The sequence below is a fragment of the Oncorhynchus clarkii genome, chromosome 9, assembly GCF_045791955.1.
Source record: "Oncorhynchus clarkii lewisi isolate Uvic-CL-2024 chromosome 9, UVic_Ocla_1.0, whole genome shotgun sequence".
NCBI classification, from domain to species: Eukaryota; Metazoa; Chordata; class Actinopteri; order Salmoniformes; family Salmonidae; genus Oncorhynchus; species Oncorhynchus clarkii.
This window is the reverse complement of record NC_092155.1, coordinates 51,897,737-51,911,627: the sequence shown is the minus strand read 5'-3', so window position 1 is coordinate 51,911,627 and position 13,891 is coordinate 51,897,737. Positions and strand designations below refer to the sequence as shown.

The 13,891-nt window shown below is 40.8% G+C and overlaps 1 protein-coding gene across 1 annotated transcript in view; it reads left to right on the top strand.

Moving 5' to 3' along the window:
* Positions 1 to 1,059: 1,059 nt before the first annotated feature.
* LOC139417288 (A-type voltage-gated potassium channel KCND1-like) overlaps positions 1,060 to 13,891 on the top strand; it is a 60,113-nt gene continuing 47,281 nt past the window's right edge. The window contains exons 1-2 of the mRNA XM_071166551.1: positions 1,060 to 1,230; positions 2,341 to 4,237. Coding sequence (XP_071022652.1) covers positions 3,123 to 4,237 — 1,115 coding nt within the window. The 5' untranslated portion in view covers positions 1,060 to 1,230; positions 2,341 to 3,122. The remainder of the gene's footprint in view (positions 1,231 to 2,340; positions 4,238 to 13,891) is intronic.

Genomic DNA, 13,891 nt, shown 5'->3' with positions numbered 1-13,891 from the left:
CACAAAATGATTAATCTAGCTCCAGATCCTTTGCATAAAAGGTTTCAAAGGCAAGCTGTACAGTTCAGTACAGTTCTTTCACAAGATTTGTCAGTTTTAGGTTTCTTTGATACGAAACATTATTTTCTATGTGATGTGCATCATACTGTATATATTTATTTTATGGAGGCTGACAATCTAGACCCATACATACAGAATGAACCAGTTGCATGAACTGTTTATCCCATTCACAAACGTGGGTTTGTGCTGTATGTTTGTTTCGGTCAATGGCCATTGGCTGGTTATAAATGGTAGGTTGAATGAATGTTAGAGTGCTGAATGCAGCTTTTGCCCAAATGAATAATTCAAGCGAGGGAATAGATTCACCAGAGCTTGTGTTTGTATGCTGTTTCTTTATGTTCTTCTTAAGGTGCTGTTTATCCTATGTTCCTCCTCAGGCTGTGTCTGTCATCATCACAAGCTTCTCTCCTCAGCCGTTCATTTGTCTTTTTTTAAATGTAGTCCAGGCACAGTATCCAGGTAGGTTGTGTTGAGAACTATTTGAACGTTCTATTTGTTATCCTAAGTGGAACGGCAAATGTGACACTACTTAAGTGCTTTTGGGAATAGCAGGCCTGTGTTGTTTTCTTTTTTGGGTAGGTAATTGAAGCTTAAACACTGCCTGAAATACCACCCCTACTTCCTAATCAAGCTGCCCTAAAAGAACTGTAGGAAAACAGGCTCGCAAAGAATCTCTATGAACGGTTTGAGACTGAGTATAAAATGTGAAGTGTATTCCCCCAGTAAAATTGCTTAGTCAGATTTAAGCCATGGTGCATGCAAAAACAGTAGTCTGGGATTTCTGTGTATCAAATAACATCATCTTTATTTCCCAGTGTATGATGCTCTGTGTTTTCAAGAGGTAAGGAGTGTGTGTATGTGATTGTGTATGTGATGGGAGAGCGCAGTAGAGAGAGCGAGAGAGAAAGAGAGAGAGGTTGTGGGGGGGGGGGGGGGGGGGGGGGAGGTCGTGCAAGCAAATGAGAGGTAGAGTTAGAGAAAGTGAGAGCAAGCGGAGGCACAGAGCTGACTGAGAGGAGAGAGTGGACAGGAGAGGAGCTAAGGCTAAGCATGACAATCACTCCCTCACTCTCCGGTGTGCGATGTGGTTCGATTCCAGGAGAGGGGCTGCTTATAATTCTCTCATTGCCTTTGCTTTCTCTTCCACATTGTCTGCAGCTTTAATGCATGGTAAGTAAGCTCTTAATTGCTCTAGCTACAACCCAAGCCTTAATAGTAATGGAATACAGAACTTCACGAGTTATTCAGATTTCTGTTCATATGTCAACACATGCACATAACATACTCTACTATACACTGACATATACACATACATTTTTTTATGACCCTTGTCTGAATTTAAGTCTAAAGATAATGTAGTTGAAATGATGCCTTTTCCTTAGGACTATTTCGTATTTCATTTTCCATTGACTGCGTGACCATGTGGTTTTAAGCAACATGACGAGAACATGGAAGTAACAATTTACATAGAAGGCTAAGTGAACACAGCATGAAAGCCTCATTTCACTTGTAAACTAACCGTTAGTGCTCGACTGATATGTGAGATTGCTGTGTTTTTCTTTATATACTGAAGTAGCTGTTTTGGATGTAATTTGCGTCCACTGCAGCAGCGTTGCTGTGTTATAGAGTCTTATTGATTTTTGATTGGGTGAGCATGTTGTGCACTGTAATGCATCTGGGTTGGGTCACCTGTCTGTTGGTTAGGGTCGGGGCACATTCCAGCTCCCCTCACAAGACAGACGAGATGTTTCATGGATACACCCTCACACATCTCTTGTTTAGAAGAGTGACATAAAAAGAACAAGAACATACAGTCATCTGTATTTGTTTAGAATTGATTTAATCTCGACGTTTAATGTTAAACCTTTTTATATTGAAATACAATTTAGCGTTGTTTACATTATTGCACATTTAAAGCATAATCCCTTTGTGGATTAATACTGAAGAGGTACAGTTGTGTTTTAGCATTTTGTCATGTCATTATCCTATGGTTTTGAGTGGTTGATGTGTACAAATTGACAATCAGTGCAAAATGAACATGTGTATTTCTATTGGTACAAATGTTTGGTCTAGGTTCTAAATATGATTAAAATGTGGTCAACTTGAAAGTTCTCTGTGTGAGGGACCACTCTGTTTGTATATTGAAGCTCAGACTTTTTTAAACAGACTGACGCAAACTGTATGCTAAGTTCACCCAAGCTGTGACACAAAGAGACATAGCATGCCTTTACAGCTTGTGCTGCGGAATATCTAAGTTGTGTGTGTTGTGTTTCTTGACAGGTATAAAAAGGGACGACCATACAAGGAATAGAAATGCCTAAGACTCAAACGTTTCCTTTCACAAGACCTCTGACACCAAAGAAATCGATTATACTTAAGGTTTGGTTGTGCATTTGAGAGAGAGGGTGAGAGAATCCAAGGGACAGAGAGAGGCATCCATAATCAAAGCTGGAGAGCAACAGTGAGAGGGAAAGAGAGAAAGCAATGTGTCTATCTTGCAACTTCGGCGACCATCATCACAATTGAATACGAATTTGAAAAACCACAGCGCTGCAACTAATCTGTCTTCTGAGAAAGGGGAGGCAGTGAGCGAAGGTCGGAGACTTATTATTTATTTCATTTTTAACACTACTGAAAAGCCATATACAGTATTGTTCTACAATATTACTGTGCTATTATTTATACAAACCCTGTCAATAGTCTGATGTTTTATGAATCAGGCCTAGTTTTCCTGAGCTATTCCAATGGCCTGAACTTTAGGTTCAGTCCCCAACTGCCTTATCTTGACCCTTTTCTTTGATGATGTAAACACTATCATATCCCTGCCTGCCTTACATTTCCCTCCTACTGAAGCCAATGCACAAACAAACTGACAGACTGGAAATGGAGGCAAGCCAACCCGGTTGTTGAGGCCTTCAGTTCGGATGATTAGATCGGATATACCTATACTTTTCCTCCTGATCCGGAAAAAGGCCCAGAAATAGCCCTCAAGTACCTAAACACACTCCGTATCTTTACTCACCATCCCGGCTTACTCCTGAAACAAAAGCTACTAAACAAAAATGGCTGCTGGAGTTGCAACATGGATGCCCTTTGCTCGGGCAGCAGCCGTAGGCTGGCTACCACTGGCCCAAAAGACCATGCCCAAGCCCCCTGTGGACAAAAAGAGTCGCAGTGATGAGATCTTGTTTGTAAATGTGAGTGGACTACGCTTTCAGACATGGAAGAACACCTTGGACCGTTACCCAGACACCCTTCTAGGCAGCTCAGAAAAGGAGTTTTTCTACAATGAGGAAACTCAGGAATATTTCTTTGACAGGGATCCAGAGATGTTCCGCCATATACTAAACTTTTTTCGAACAGGCAAGCTACATTACCCCCGACATGAATGCATTCAGGCTTTTGAGGAAGAGCTGGCTTTCTATGGCATAATACCGGAGATCATAGGTGACTGCTGTATGGAAGAGTACCGGGATCGCAAGAAGGAGAACCAGGAGCGTTTGGCTGAGGACACCGAGGCAGAGAATGCCGGAGACGCTCCCCTGCCCCCAGACGCCACATTACGAGAGAGGCTATGGAGGGCCTTTGAGAACCCTCACACAAGCACCATGGCCTTGGTTTTTTACTATGTCACTGGCTTCTTCATCGCTGTGTCTGTTATTGCCAACGTTGTGGAAACAGTTCCCTGCCGACCAATCAAAGGGAGTATAAAGGACCTGCCATGTGGTGAGAAGTTTTCAGTGGCCTTCTCTTGTTTGGACACGGCCTGTGTGCTTATCTTCTCCTTTGAGTACCTCATGAGACTGTATGCTGCCCCCAGCCGCTGTGATTTTGCGCGTTCGGTGATGAGCGTGATAGACGTGGTGGCCATCTTGCCCTTCTACATTGGCCTTGTCATGCCAGAGAATGAGGAAGTCAGTGGGGCCTTTGTCACCCTGCGAGTCTTCCGGGTGTTCCGTATCTTCAAGTTCTCCCGTCACTCTCAGGGGCTGCGTATCTTGGGCTGCACGCTGCAAGCCTGCGCCTCGGAGCTGGGCTTCCTCCTCTTCTCCCTCACCATGGCCGTCATCATCTTTGCCACCGTCATGTTCTACGCTGAGAAAGGCACCAAGGGAACCACGTTTTCCAGCATCCCTGCCTCCTTCTGGTACACCATCGTCACCATGACAACACTGGGGTAAGTGTTTGGATGTTGTTATACTACTTAACCTTTATAAACTGTAAAAGTATCATAACCAGTTCCATAGCAACTTCTACCACCCACATACAATGTTGCTTGAATATGAAATGGTGGTACTAATCTCAGTGGAATCAATTGAGAAATATCTTGGACTGTGAATGAGTCATTTTAGTTGTTCAATCCCCTGTCGTCACCTCATCTTTACACTGCTCTCAGGTGTCACACACTCCAACACTCTCCCTGCAGGTGTGTTATGAATGGGAGAGTAATGGCTTGTTTACTGTGAATGGGAAATGAATGGTGTTAAGAAGATTTTACAGCCCACTCCATGCACTTGATGTGAACGACCAGGGTTTAAGAATATTGTCTTCAGTTTGTATTTGAGATCGAGTAGTACAAAAATCATGTAACCTTATTTAATTTGACATAAGGTTTAATGTTATGTAATAGTATTCTGTGCTGTACAAAGATGCAGAATTTTATATGACAGTTCCCCAATGTAGGGAACATGTCGCATCATTTAATTTGGTTTGAAAACATGTAATCATTATTAATTCATCAAAATCCTAACAAAGATAATTCCTGAAATAAAAGCAGTGGTTTGCAGATGAGTATCTTACTGTGATGAAGGGTAGTTAAATAGGCAGAATGAGTGCAGGAAAAGGGATATTTAAGGGACCTCAGATGAGCTGCACCCTGTTTCAAACTGTCCTTCATCTGACTACCACTGCGGCAGAGACTACATGTTGTTATGTTGATTGAGGACTCATCTGTTGGATTATTTCAAGTGCAGCTGGGCCACAGGAACAACAGTACCCCAGTGAGCCATGGTCCTCGCCCCTGTGTTTTCCCAGGCCTCTTTCTCCAATACGTCCATGAGTAATCCGGCTTGTTTTGATGGCAATCTCCCAGGCCATTAAACTCAAAACAGTATGTGTCCAAGCACTAAATGGGCTCAAACGCAGCACAGATGCTTTTACTACCGTCTCCATATTGCCTGACAACATTTGGTCCCTTTATAATTTCTACTTCAAACCAACAGGAGTCTGAGACGATCCAATGTATTGACATGTAGAGTAGAGAGATAATGTACCATGACGCCATACAACTTCATGCAATCTCCTTGATTTCCTCTGTAGAATTACAGTCATCCGGGGGGAAAATATCTGCGTTTGAAGATGGCTGTTTGAATTTCAGATAGGCCATTTGGCACTGCTAGAATGGATTAGATGCGTGGTTTTGGCCTTTTAATGTAGCACCTGTGGTGTGGATTTGTAACATATATCTGTGTGTCCATCTTATCTCATGTTGAATTACATTATCCAATGCTGGCTTATTAATGTAGCTTCACCCTCAGGTAATGATGTAGCAAGAGCTGCTTGATGAGCAGTGTAGCAGCCTTGCCATCAATGGACAAATAAGCTCTGTCGGAGGGACTGCTCGAGGTTTCTGTTTATCACTGCAACAGCATCATCTTTCCATTTGATTGATGGAGGTGGAGCCTTTTTCTGTGTCAGTGTGTAAACGATAAGAACCAAGGAGAGGAGAGAAGGGAGTGCTCCCTTGGCCTATTGTTTCCTTCCCCCGAATCCACTTGACACATTTAGGTGTGATGTCATTTTGGCATGTTTTGAACTTTGGATCCGGGCATTGTGTGGAGGCAGTCTGAGAAGATGTAACAATGTAGATGTATGGCAGTGACATTTCTCTTCTTTTCAGGAATTGATTAAAGGTGAAAGGCAAAGGACACAATCTATAAAACATAATGCCAATGCTAATTTAGGCTTCATTAAATAAGCCTCAACAGCATTTTTGTATATCGCTACATTGTATATCGCTACATTTTGGCTGTCATTGCTACTTTTTTGTGAAGATGTCATGAATTACATCATTTCAGGTTAAAAAGAAAAGAACAATGGCTTACTGCAAGCAACACAAGCTACAGACATGGTTTTTGTGAGTCCTTTTCTGGATCAGAAATGACAACAGAAATGATACCGGCATGATGTGAGAAGGCCCTCGTATATCTGGGGAATAAACATTTATGACAAAAATGTTCACTCATATGCAGATAGATATGATGTAGTTAGTTCGCTAGCTATAGCCAGTCAGTGAATTCCCAATCGATGTGATGAGGCTGCCATTCAAATAGCTAATACTAGCTAGCAAGCAACATTTTTGAGTTAAGAAATTGTTGAATGACACAACACGTGCAACTAGTTAGCTAACATTCATATACAGGTAACTGCCAAATAAAGTAAACATCAACATAAGGTGTCTTAATTAACGTAATAAACGTATACATTTAGCTAGCTAGCAGAAATATTGTTTCCCAATAAGTAATCTAGGGCTGCATTCTAAACACTTAACAGACACAACCTCTCACCTTAACCCTCAAATTAAGTGGACACTTCTGATGACGTATCATGATGTCTGACGAGCTTACACTTGCAGGTCAAGGGGCGAGGGAGGAAGGAGTGAATTTTAAATGGACCGCCCTTGCCCGGAAATTCGTCACTCATTCGTCCTGCGACGATTGTGTTTTCTGCCACTGGTAGCTTGTGCGTGCATTATATGCGCTACAGTCAATTATGATTGCATGTCTACTTATATTAACTATATAATTATTAATATATGTATACTGTATGATAGCTAGCAAATTAATTAGCTAACTAACATTTGCCTGCCTAGCTGAAACTTCTGAAGAAGGAACATATTTTATTTATACAATTTCCAAAAGCTAACCAAACAAAAACATCATTACTTTTACGAGACGTGTTTGTGCATTAGTAGCACAATTTCTAACTTATTTACATTAGTTTTTACTTACACATGTATGTTGAGGTTTTAAGTTTTGGCTGACTTTTCTTAGCGGATGTATAATCATCGTGAATTGAATTATGGGACGTTTCAGGCCCCGAAGTGAACATAATTGTACACTCGCAAACTCCATTAAAAACTAGGGCTGTGGGGCTTACGTTGCAAACTTCCCTTGCTTGGCTAATCATTTGGACCGACGACAAATATGGCCTCGGGGATTCCCTCAAGGGCATAAGGCAAGGGTAAGTGGACGAGGTTGTGTCTTTTCTGAGTTTGAAACGCAGCCCAGCTTTGATGCTGGCTTCAGCCAGCTAGCTAACAAGCTATCAAAACTGTGGCTAACTACTGCATGAAAATAATTTTGCTGTGGTATTTCTGATCAAATGTTACCATATAGCTGGACCCTTTATTAATGGAGTGAATAGCAGTGCAGTGTTGACCATTTCAGAGGTAAGGGACTCAGGATTGGAGACTACTGTGCTGTCGGTATTCTATGATATATGCTGCATTTTTTGGTGCAATTATTGAAATATATAGAAAGTAAAGATACATTCTAACATTTTGGCATTATACTGTAGTCTACTTACCAAATATACCTTAACAAGAACATTTCATTGGCCTCTGCCAACCCGATCATTGCACCCACTCAGGTTTGGAGTATGTCAACGGTTATATGACACTATCCTCCCAAAATGGAAAAATGCATAATTTTCCCAAATCCCTTATTCATGCCGTTTTTACTCTGAATTCTAGTTTAATTGAAGAGAAAAAGGATTTGAAAATTGTGTTCTGATGATGACTGTTACACTATTACAGAACACATGTTTTCTTCTATTTAGGAACATGTTTCCTATAATGGTATTAGCATTGTTAGAGCAAACCGATGATCGATCCCTCACTGATGTTCAGACTTCTTTGAAGTGGCTTAATGACACTGATTTTGGCCTTAGTTTGTCTTAGCCAGATGTAAATGCAGCACTGTGCTGTAGTAGAATATGTATACGGAAGAGGAATTTAATACGGTCCAAAAAACGGTTATCAGCTTGCCAAGGAGGTTTGATCTGGCAGAATTACAGGCAGATGGAACGATTCCCTAATAGTGTAAGGAACCACTCCTGCTCAGATTAGAACGGTACACTGTAATTCTCAATGGTAATAAAAAAAAAAAATTGAAATTGTTCATGTGTTATGCTGGCATGGTTATTCAATCTCCTGTAATGTATTCTGTTCAGGCTAGACTGATGATAGCTTGTTAAACGTTATACTTTATTCTTAGTTAGCAGAAAGATTGCAAGTCATGCAAGTCTTTTCCCCAAGCATAGGGGAAAAGACTCTGAGACTTAAAGATGCTCCAATAAATACACGTTTCTATTTGCAATTACTTGACCCCGTCTCTGGGGCAACCGACTTGATTCCTCATTAATGGGACTTCATATCGAGCTTTTTTCATTCCCATTTTGACCTTGGCCTATTCCCATCCAGCACATTGGCCAATAGTTTAGAAGGAAAGGAAATAAGTATTCAAGATAGCGTAGGAGGAAATAACTAGCTGTGAAAACCTGCCCACAACATGTAGCAATTATTTCTAAACTTTGAATACAACAAATATTCTTAACAAATAGTTAATATTGATACAGTATTTCTAGATCTTGCATACCTTGTTGATAGCGAAAACTGTCCAATCCCATCAGGAACAGGTGAAATACGTTTTAAAATGTGAAATACCTTATTGACTTTGATCCTAATCCTCAATTTCAGTTAAAAGACAAGCCTCTTTACTCCCGTTGCGTCACTTTCCCCTTTCTTGAGTAATTCACTCCCAATACACTTCAGTCACCATCTGTTATTATATTACATAAATGCCTTTTGGGAGCACCGCTGTCCTTGAACAATAGTAGGCTGACTGACGGCTCACCAACTGTTTTATAACTCAAAGTGTTTTATAACTGACTTCAGATATCATTCGTGACAAATTGTTGGATTTGCATGTGCAGGTTTGACCATGAGCTCCTGTGCATGAGATTGGGTTTAGTATTTATGAATACTTGTATTATCTTTGTGATGTAACCTGGCTTAATCCTAGTTTCTGAATGATGTGATACTTAGAAACTGCCTTCCACTAGCCAAATACTGTACTGTACCAGACGGCCTGCCTTGTCTACCTGCTGGTGGTATTAACATTGCTGCTGGAGGTCGAGGAGACCCATGAAGAGAATGATTCTAGTTGACTTGAAATGAGTTTTATTTTATTTTGTTGAAGAATCTGATTTGAACCATGTCATCCAAGTGCCATGTGTTGTATGATGTTTCATATTGGTCTGACCTTTTGTTCCCAAACTGCTCTCATTCACTGGATGGCATGACAAAAAGTGTTCCTAGGAGCCAACACTTCTCAGAGGGAGAAAGAGAGGCCTGTGCCAAAGCAGCAATCTAACATTCACTATATATTTTACTTTCTGAGACGTTGACTGTTTGTCAGGGCATGAGAGGGTTCATTTTTCATGGAGGCATACCTAAGCCGTTTTATATACCATTATAGTTTATGCTTATGCTGCCATTTTGACAGTACTCTGCAGTTTGACAATAACAAGCTATTCATAATCTATGGAAAAAGCAGACAACTGGATTTTCTCCAGATAACTGGATTTGTTGACCCGTAAAGGTCTACAGGGTGCATTGAGCAGATTAGTGTCATGAAGGCACCACCCATTGACACTGAACTGCAAGTTGGGAGTCAAATGGTCTGCTGTACAGTATGCTACTTTCTCTGGTCTAGAAAATTGGTCAATGGAAATGGAAAGGATAATTGGTGTTAGGTTAACACTCTTGTTATAACCCAGTTGTTGTAGAATATATTCCATGTGCACTGTGCAAATGCTAAGCTGAGTTGAGTTCTTTCAGGGACCATTCTCAGGTCACAGCAATAGAATGAGAATGAAAGCTGTTTTGTGGACTATGACGAACATTGAGAATAAAGCACATAGTGAGGAAACGTGGCTCTGTAGGGGATTCTACTCCAAAGAAAGCAACATAAGCAAAACACAACAGGCTGAAGGTATTGGCCCTTGCCTTATTTCATATCATGAAGTGGTATACTTCTGCACTCAGGGAGTTTAACATTGACTGAACAGATGGAGGGGTAGGCATCTACTGAACAAAGTATCAACTGAATAGTCCATTGAGGCCTTCTTTTATTTAATCGTACTGTATACTGTAAAATCAGTCACAATGGTGATCTCTATGTTGTCTATATGTACTGAACAAAAATATAATTACAGAAATGTTCCATACGCACAAAAGCTTATTTCTCTCAAATGCTGTGCACAAATTTGTTTACATCCATGTTTGTGAACATTTTCTCCTTTGCCAAGATAATCCATCCACCTGACACGTGTGGCATATCAAGAAGCTGATTAAACAGCAAGGTCATTACACAGGTGCAGCTTGTGCTGGGGACAATAAATGGCCACTCTAAAATGCGCAGTTTTGTCACACAACACAATGACACAGATGTCTCATGTTTTGAGGGAATATGCAATTGGCATGCTGACTGCAGGAATGTCCAACAGAGCTGTTGCTAGATAATTAAATGTTCATTTCTCTACCATAAGCCACCTCCAATGTCATTTTAGAGAATTTGGCAGTATGTCCAACTGTCCTCACAACCGTAGACCACGTGTAACAATGCCAGCCCAGGACCTCCACATCCAACTTCTTCACATGTGGGATTGTTTAAGTAGACTAAATACATCTTATGCTGCTCTTCCCCTTTTCTTCTTCCTGTACTCTATGAAGCTTTGAGTTGACTTCCTCTCTAAGTAATTGGGGTGCTCACAATTTTGGACAGGCTCTCACTGTGGCCCTTCTGCCTTCTCAAGCTGACCTATTTACTGGCTATGTGGTGGGATGACAAAGCTGACTTATCTTCTTCCCAAGTCCCCATCTGCCTCGATAGTGTCCACACCACACCTCTCCCCGTGGAACTCTCAGGAATGGGCAGACACTGCACAGCTGGACCACTTAGACTCTGTCTCTGAATATCTCTCTCACTGAGGCAGAGAACACAGCCACTAAAAAAAAAACTCCAGCGAATACTCTACTCTCATCAATTATTTTCATTAAGTTTCCTTGCAATTCTAAGTGCCTCTCCGAATGTCATGCGCCCCAGTGTATATTCAAAGTGTATATTCAAATATTGAAATCCTCTATATACTGTATATATATTGTATATATATTGTATGTTGAAATCCTCACTTGGCTAAGCTATCATTCTTTTGTTTCCATGGTTTTGTGTTACTTGAGAATATAACACTTGCATACACGCACACATACAGTACATATGTAGCCTAGCCAAAATATGAGATTGTGAGTTATTATTAGAATATAACTGAGCTCAACCTTCACATTAAGATGAAAATAACAAGGATGACCCTCACATAGAGTGATTCATATTAATTTGTTTCAAATGGGAGCTTCTTAACTCTATGCATAGTACCCAATAAATAACACAACACGCTAAAACTGCAATGCAATGGTTTTATTCTCTGTTCAGTGTTCACATTCTGTCTCTACTGTGTGTTTAATATATATGACCCACATATTACTACACTAGATAGCTCTGGTTTATTAGACGCATAAGCATGCCATTTATCTTGTTGAGTTCCATGATCGTGTCTAATCAATTTAACACTCTTACTCTAATTGTGCCCATTCTGTGGTTCAAGATCCTTCATGTATATGGTTATTATGATGCTTGTTTGTTGTCTTGAGGGGTAAATACAGGGGATTCAAATCATGACTTTATTCAGCAGCCCCAGACCAGCCCCAGACCACATTTTCACCCCATTTCACTGTAAGAAGATGCAAGAGATCACGTCTTGAGTAAGATTCTTAGTCTCTACTCAGAGGGTTTTGTTGGATGACAAAATGTTTACATTGACTTCTTTTGCACAGCTATTTCAATAAATTACTTATTTTGTGTGTTGTGTTTATAAATGGCTTATATTGTGTATTGTAGACTAGGTTTAAATGCAGTTCTCTTTTCAGAGGCGATGACTTTACATAGCCTTTATCCTCATCATGTATTCAGAGGGGATAATCTGAATTGTTGGAGGACAACCTGAAATTATGTTAATCCAAATTATTGGACTATATAAATATCCTCAATGAAAAAATATCAAAAACTGAACGTGTATATTGATTTATCTTGAAAATTAGGGAGCGAACCATTCATTTGGGAATAGCCTAGGTATTTAAAAATAGGATTTATTTATGGAGGAAAAATAATGAATCTAGTTATTGTCCCCAAGGCATGGAACTACAGTTTACAATAATAAACACTATGAAATATCTTAGCACAGGCCATAATTTAGTTATCCTACCATGGAATTGTAGTGGTTGTATTTTGAAACTTTTTGATCGGATAGAAAAGGATTGGGAAAGCCCGGTAATAACTAGGTAAATACCTAGTAATAAAAAGTAAATATACAGTATAGTAGCTATTTACTCCCAAACGTACTATCTAGGAATAAGGCAAGTAAGTACTTCATACTTACTTGGTAAATACAAAGTAACCAAATGTAATTACAGTGCGTTCGGAAAGTATTCAGACCCCTTGACATTTCCTACGTTTTATTACGTTATAACATTTTCTAAAAATTGATTAAATTGTTTTTTTCCCTCTCATAATACCCCACAATGACAAAGAAAAAAAGCAAAAAAATAATACATGCAAAAATAAATGAAATATTACATTTACATAAGTATTTAGACCCTTTACTCAGTACTTTGTTGAATAACCTTTGGCAGCAATTACAGCCTCAAGTGTTCTTGGGTAGGACGCTACAAGCTTGGCACACCTGTATTTAGGGAGTTTCTCCCATTCTTCTCTGCAGATGCTCTCAAGCTCTGTCAGGTTGGATGGGGAGTGTCGCTGCACAGCTATTTTCAGGTCTCTCCAGAGATGTTCAAGTCCGGGCTCTGGCTGGGCCTCTCAAGGACATTTAGAGACTTGTCCCAAAGCCACTATTGCATTGTCTTGGCTGTGTGCTTAGGGTCTTTGTCCTGTTGGAAGGTGAACCTTCGCCCCAGTCTGAGATCCTGAGCGATCTGGAGCTGGTTTTCATCAAGGATCTCTCTGTACTTTGCTCCGAATATCTTTCCCTCGATCCTGACTATTCTCCCAGTCCTTGCCACTGAAAAACATCCCCACAGCATGATGCTGCCACCACCTTGCTTCACTGTAGGGATGGTGCCAGGTTTCCCCCAGACGTGACAATCTTGGTTCAATCTTGGTTTCATCAGACCAGAGCATCTTGTTTCTCATGGTCAGAGTCCTATAGGTGCCTTTTGGCAAACTACAAGCGGGCTGTCATGTGCCTTCTACTGAGGAGTGTCTTCCGTCTGGCCACTCTACCGTAAAGGCCTGATTGGTGGAGTGCGGCAGAGGTGGTTGTCCTTCTGGAAGGTTCTCCCATCTCCACAGAGGAACTCTGGAGCTCTGTCAGAGTGACCATCGGGTTCTTGGTCACCTCCCTGACCAAGGCCCTTCTCCCCCAATTGCTCAGTTTGGCCGGGCGGCCAGCTCTAGGAAGAGTCTTGGTGATTCCTAACTTCTTCCATTTAAGAGTGATGGAGGCCACTGTTCTTGGGGACCTTCAATGCTGCAGACATTTTTGGGTACCCTTCCCCAGATCTGTGCCTCGACACAATCCTGTCTCTGAGCTCTACGGACAATTCCTTCAACGTCATTGCTTGGTTTTTGCTCTGACATGCACTGTCAAATGTGGGACCTTATATATAGACAGATATAGACAGATGTATGCCTTTCTA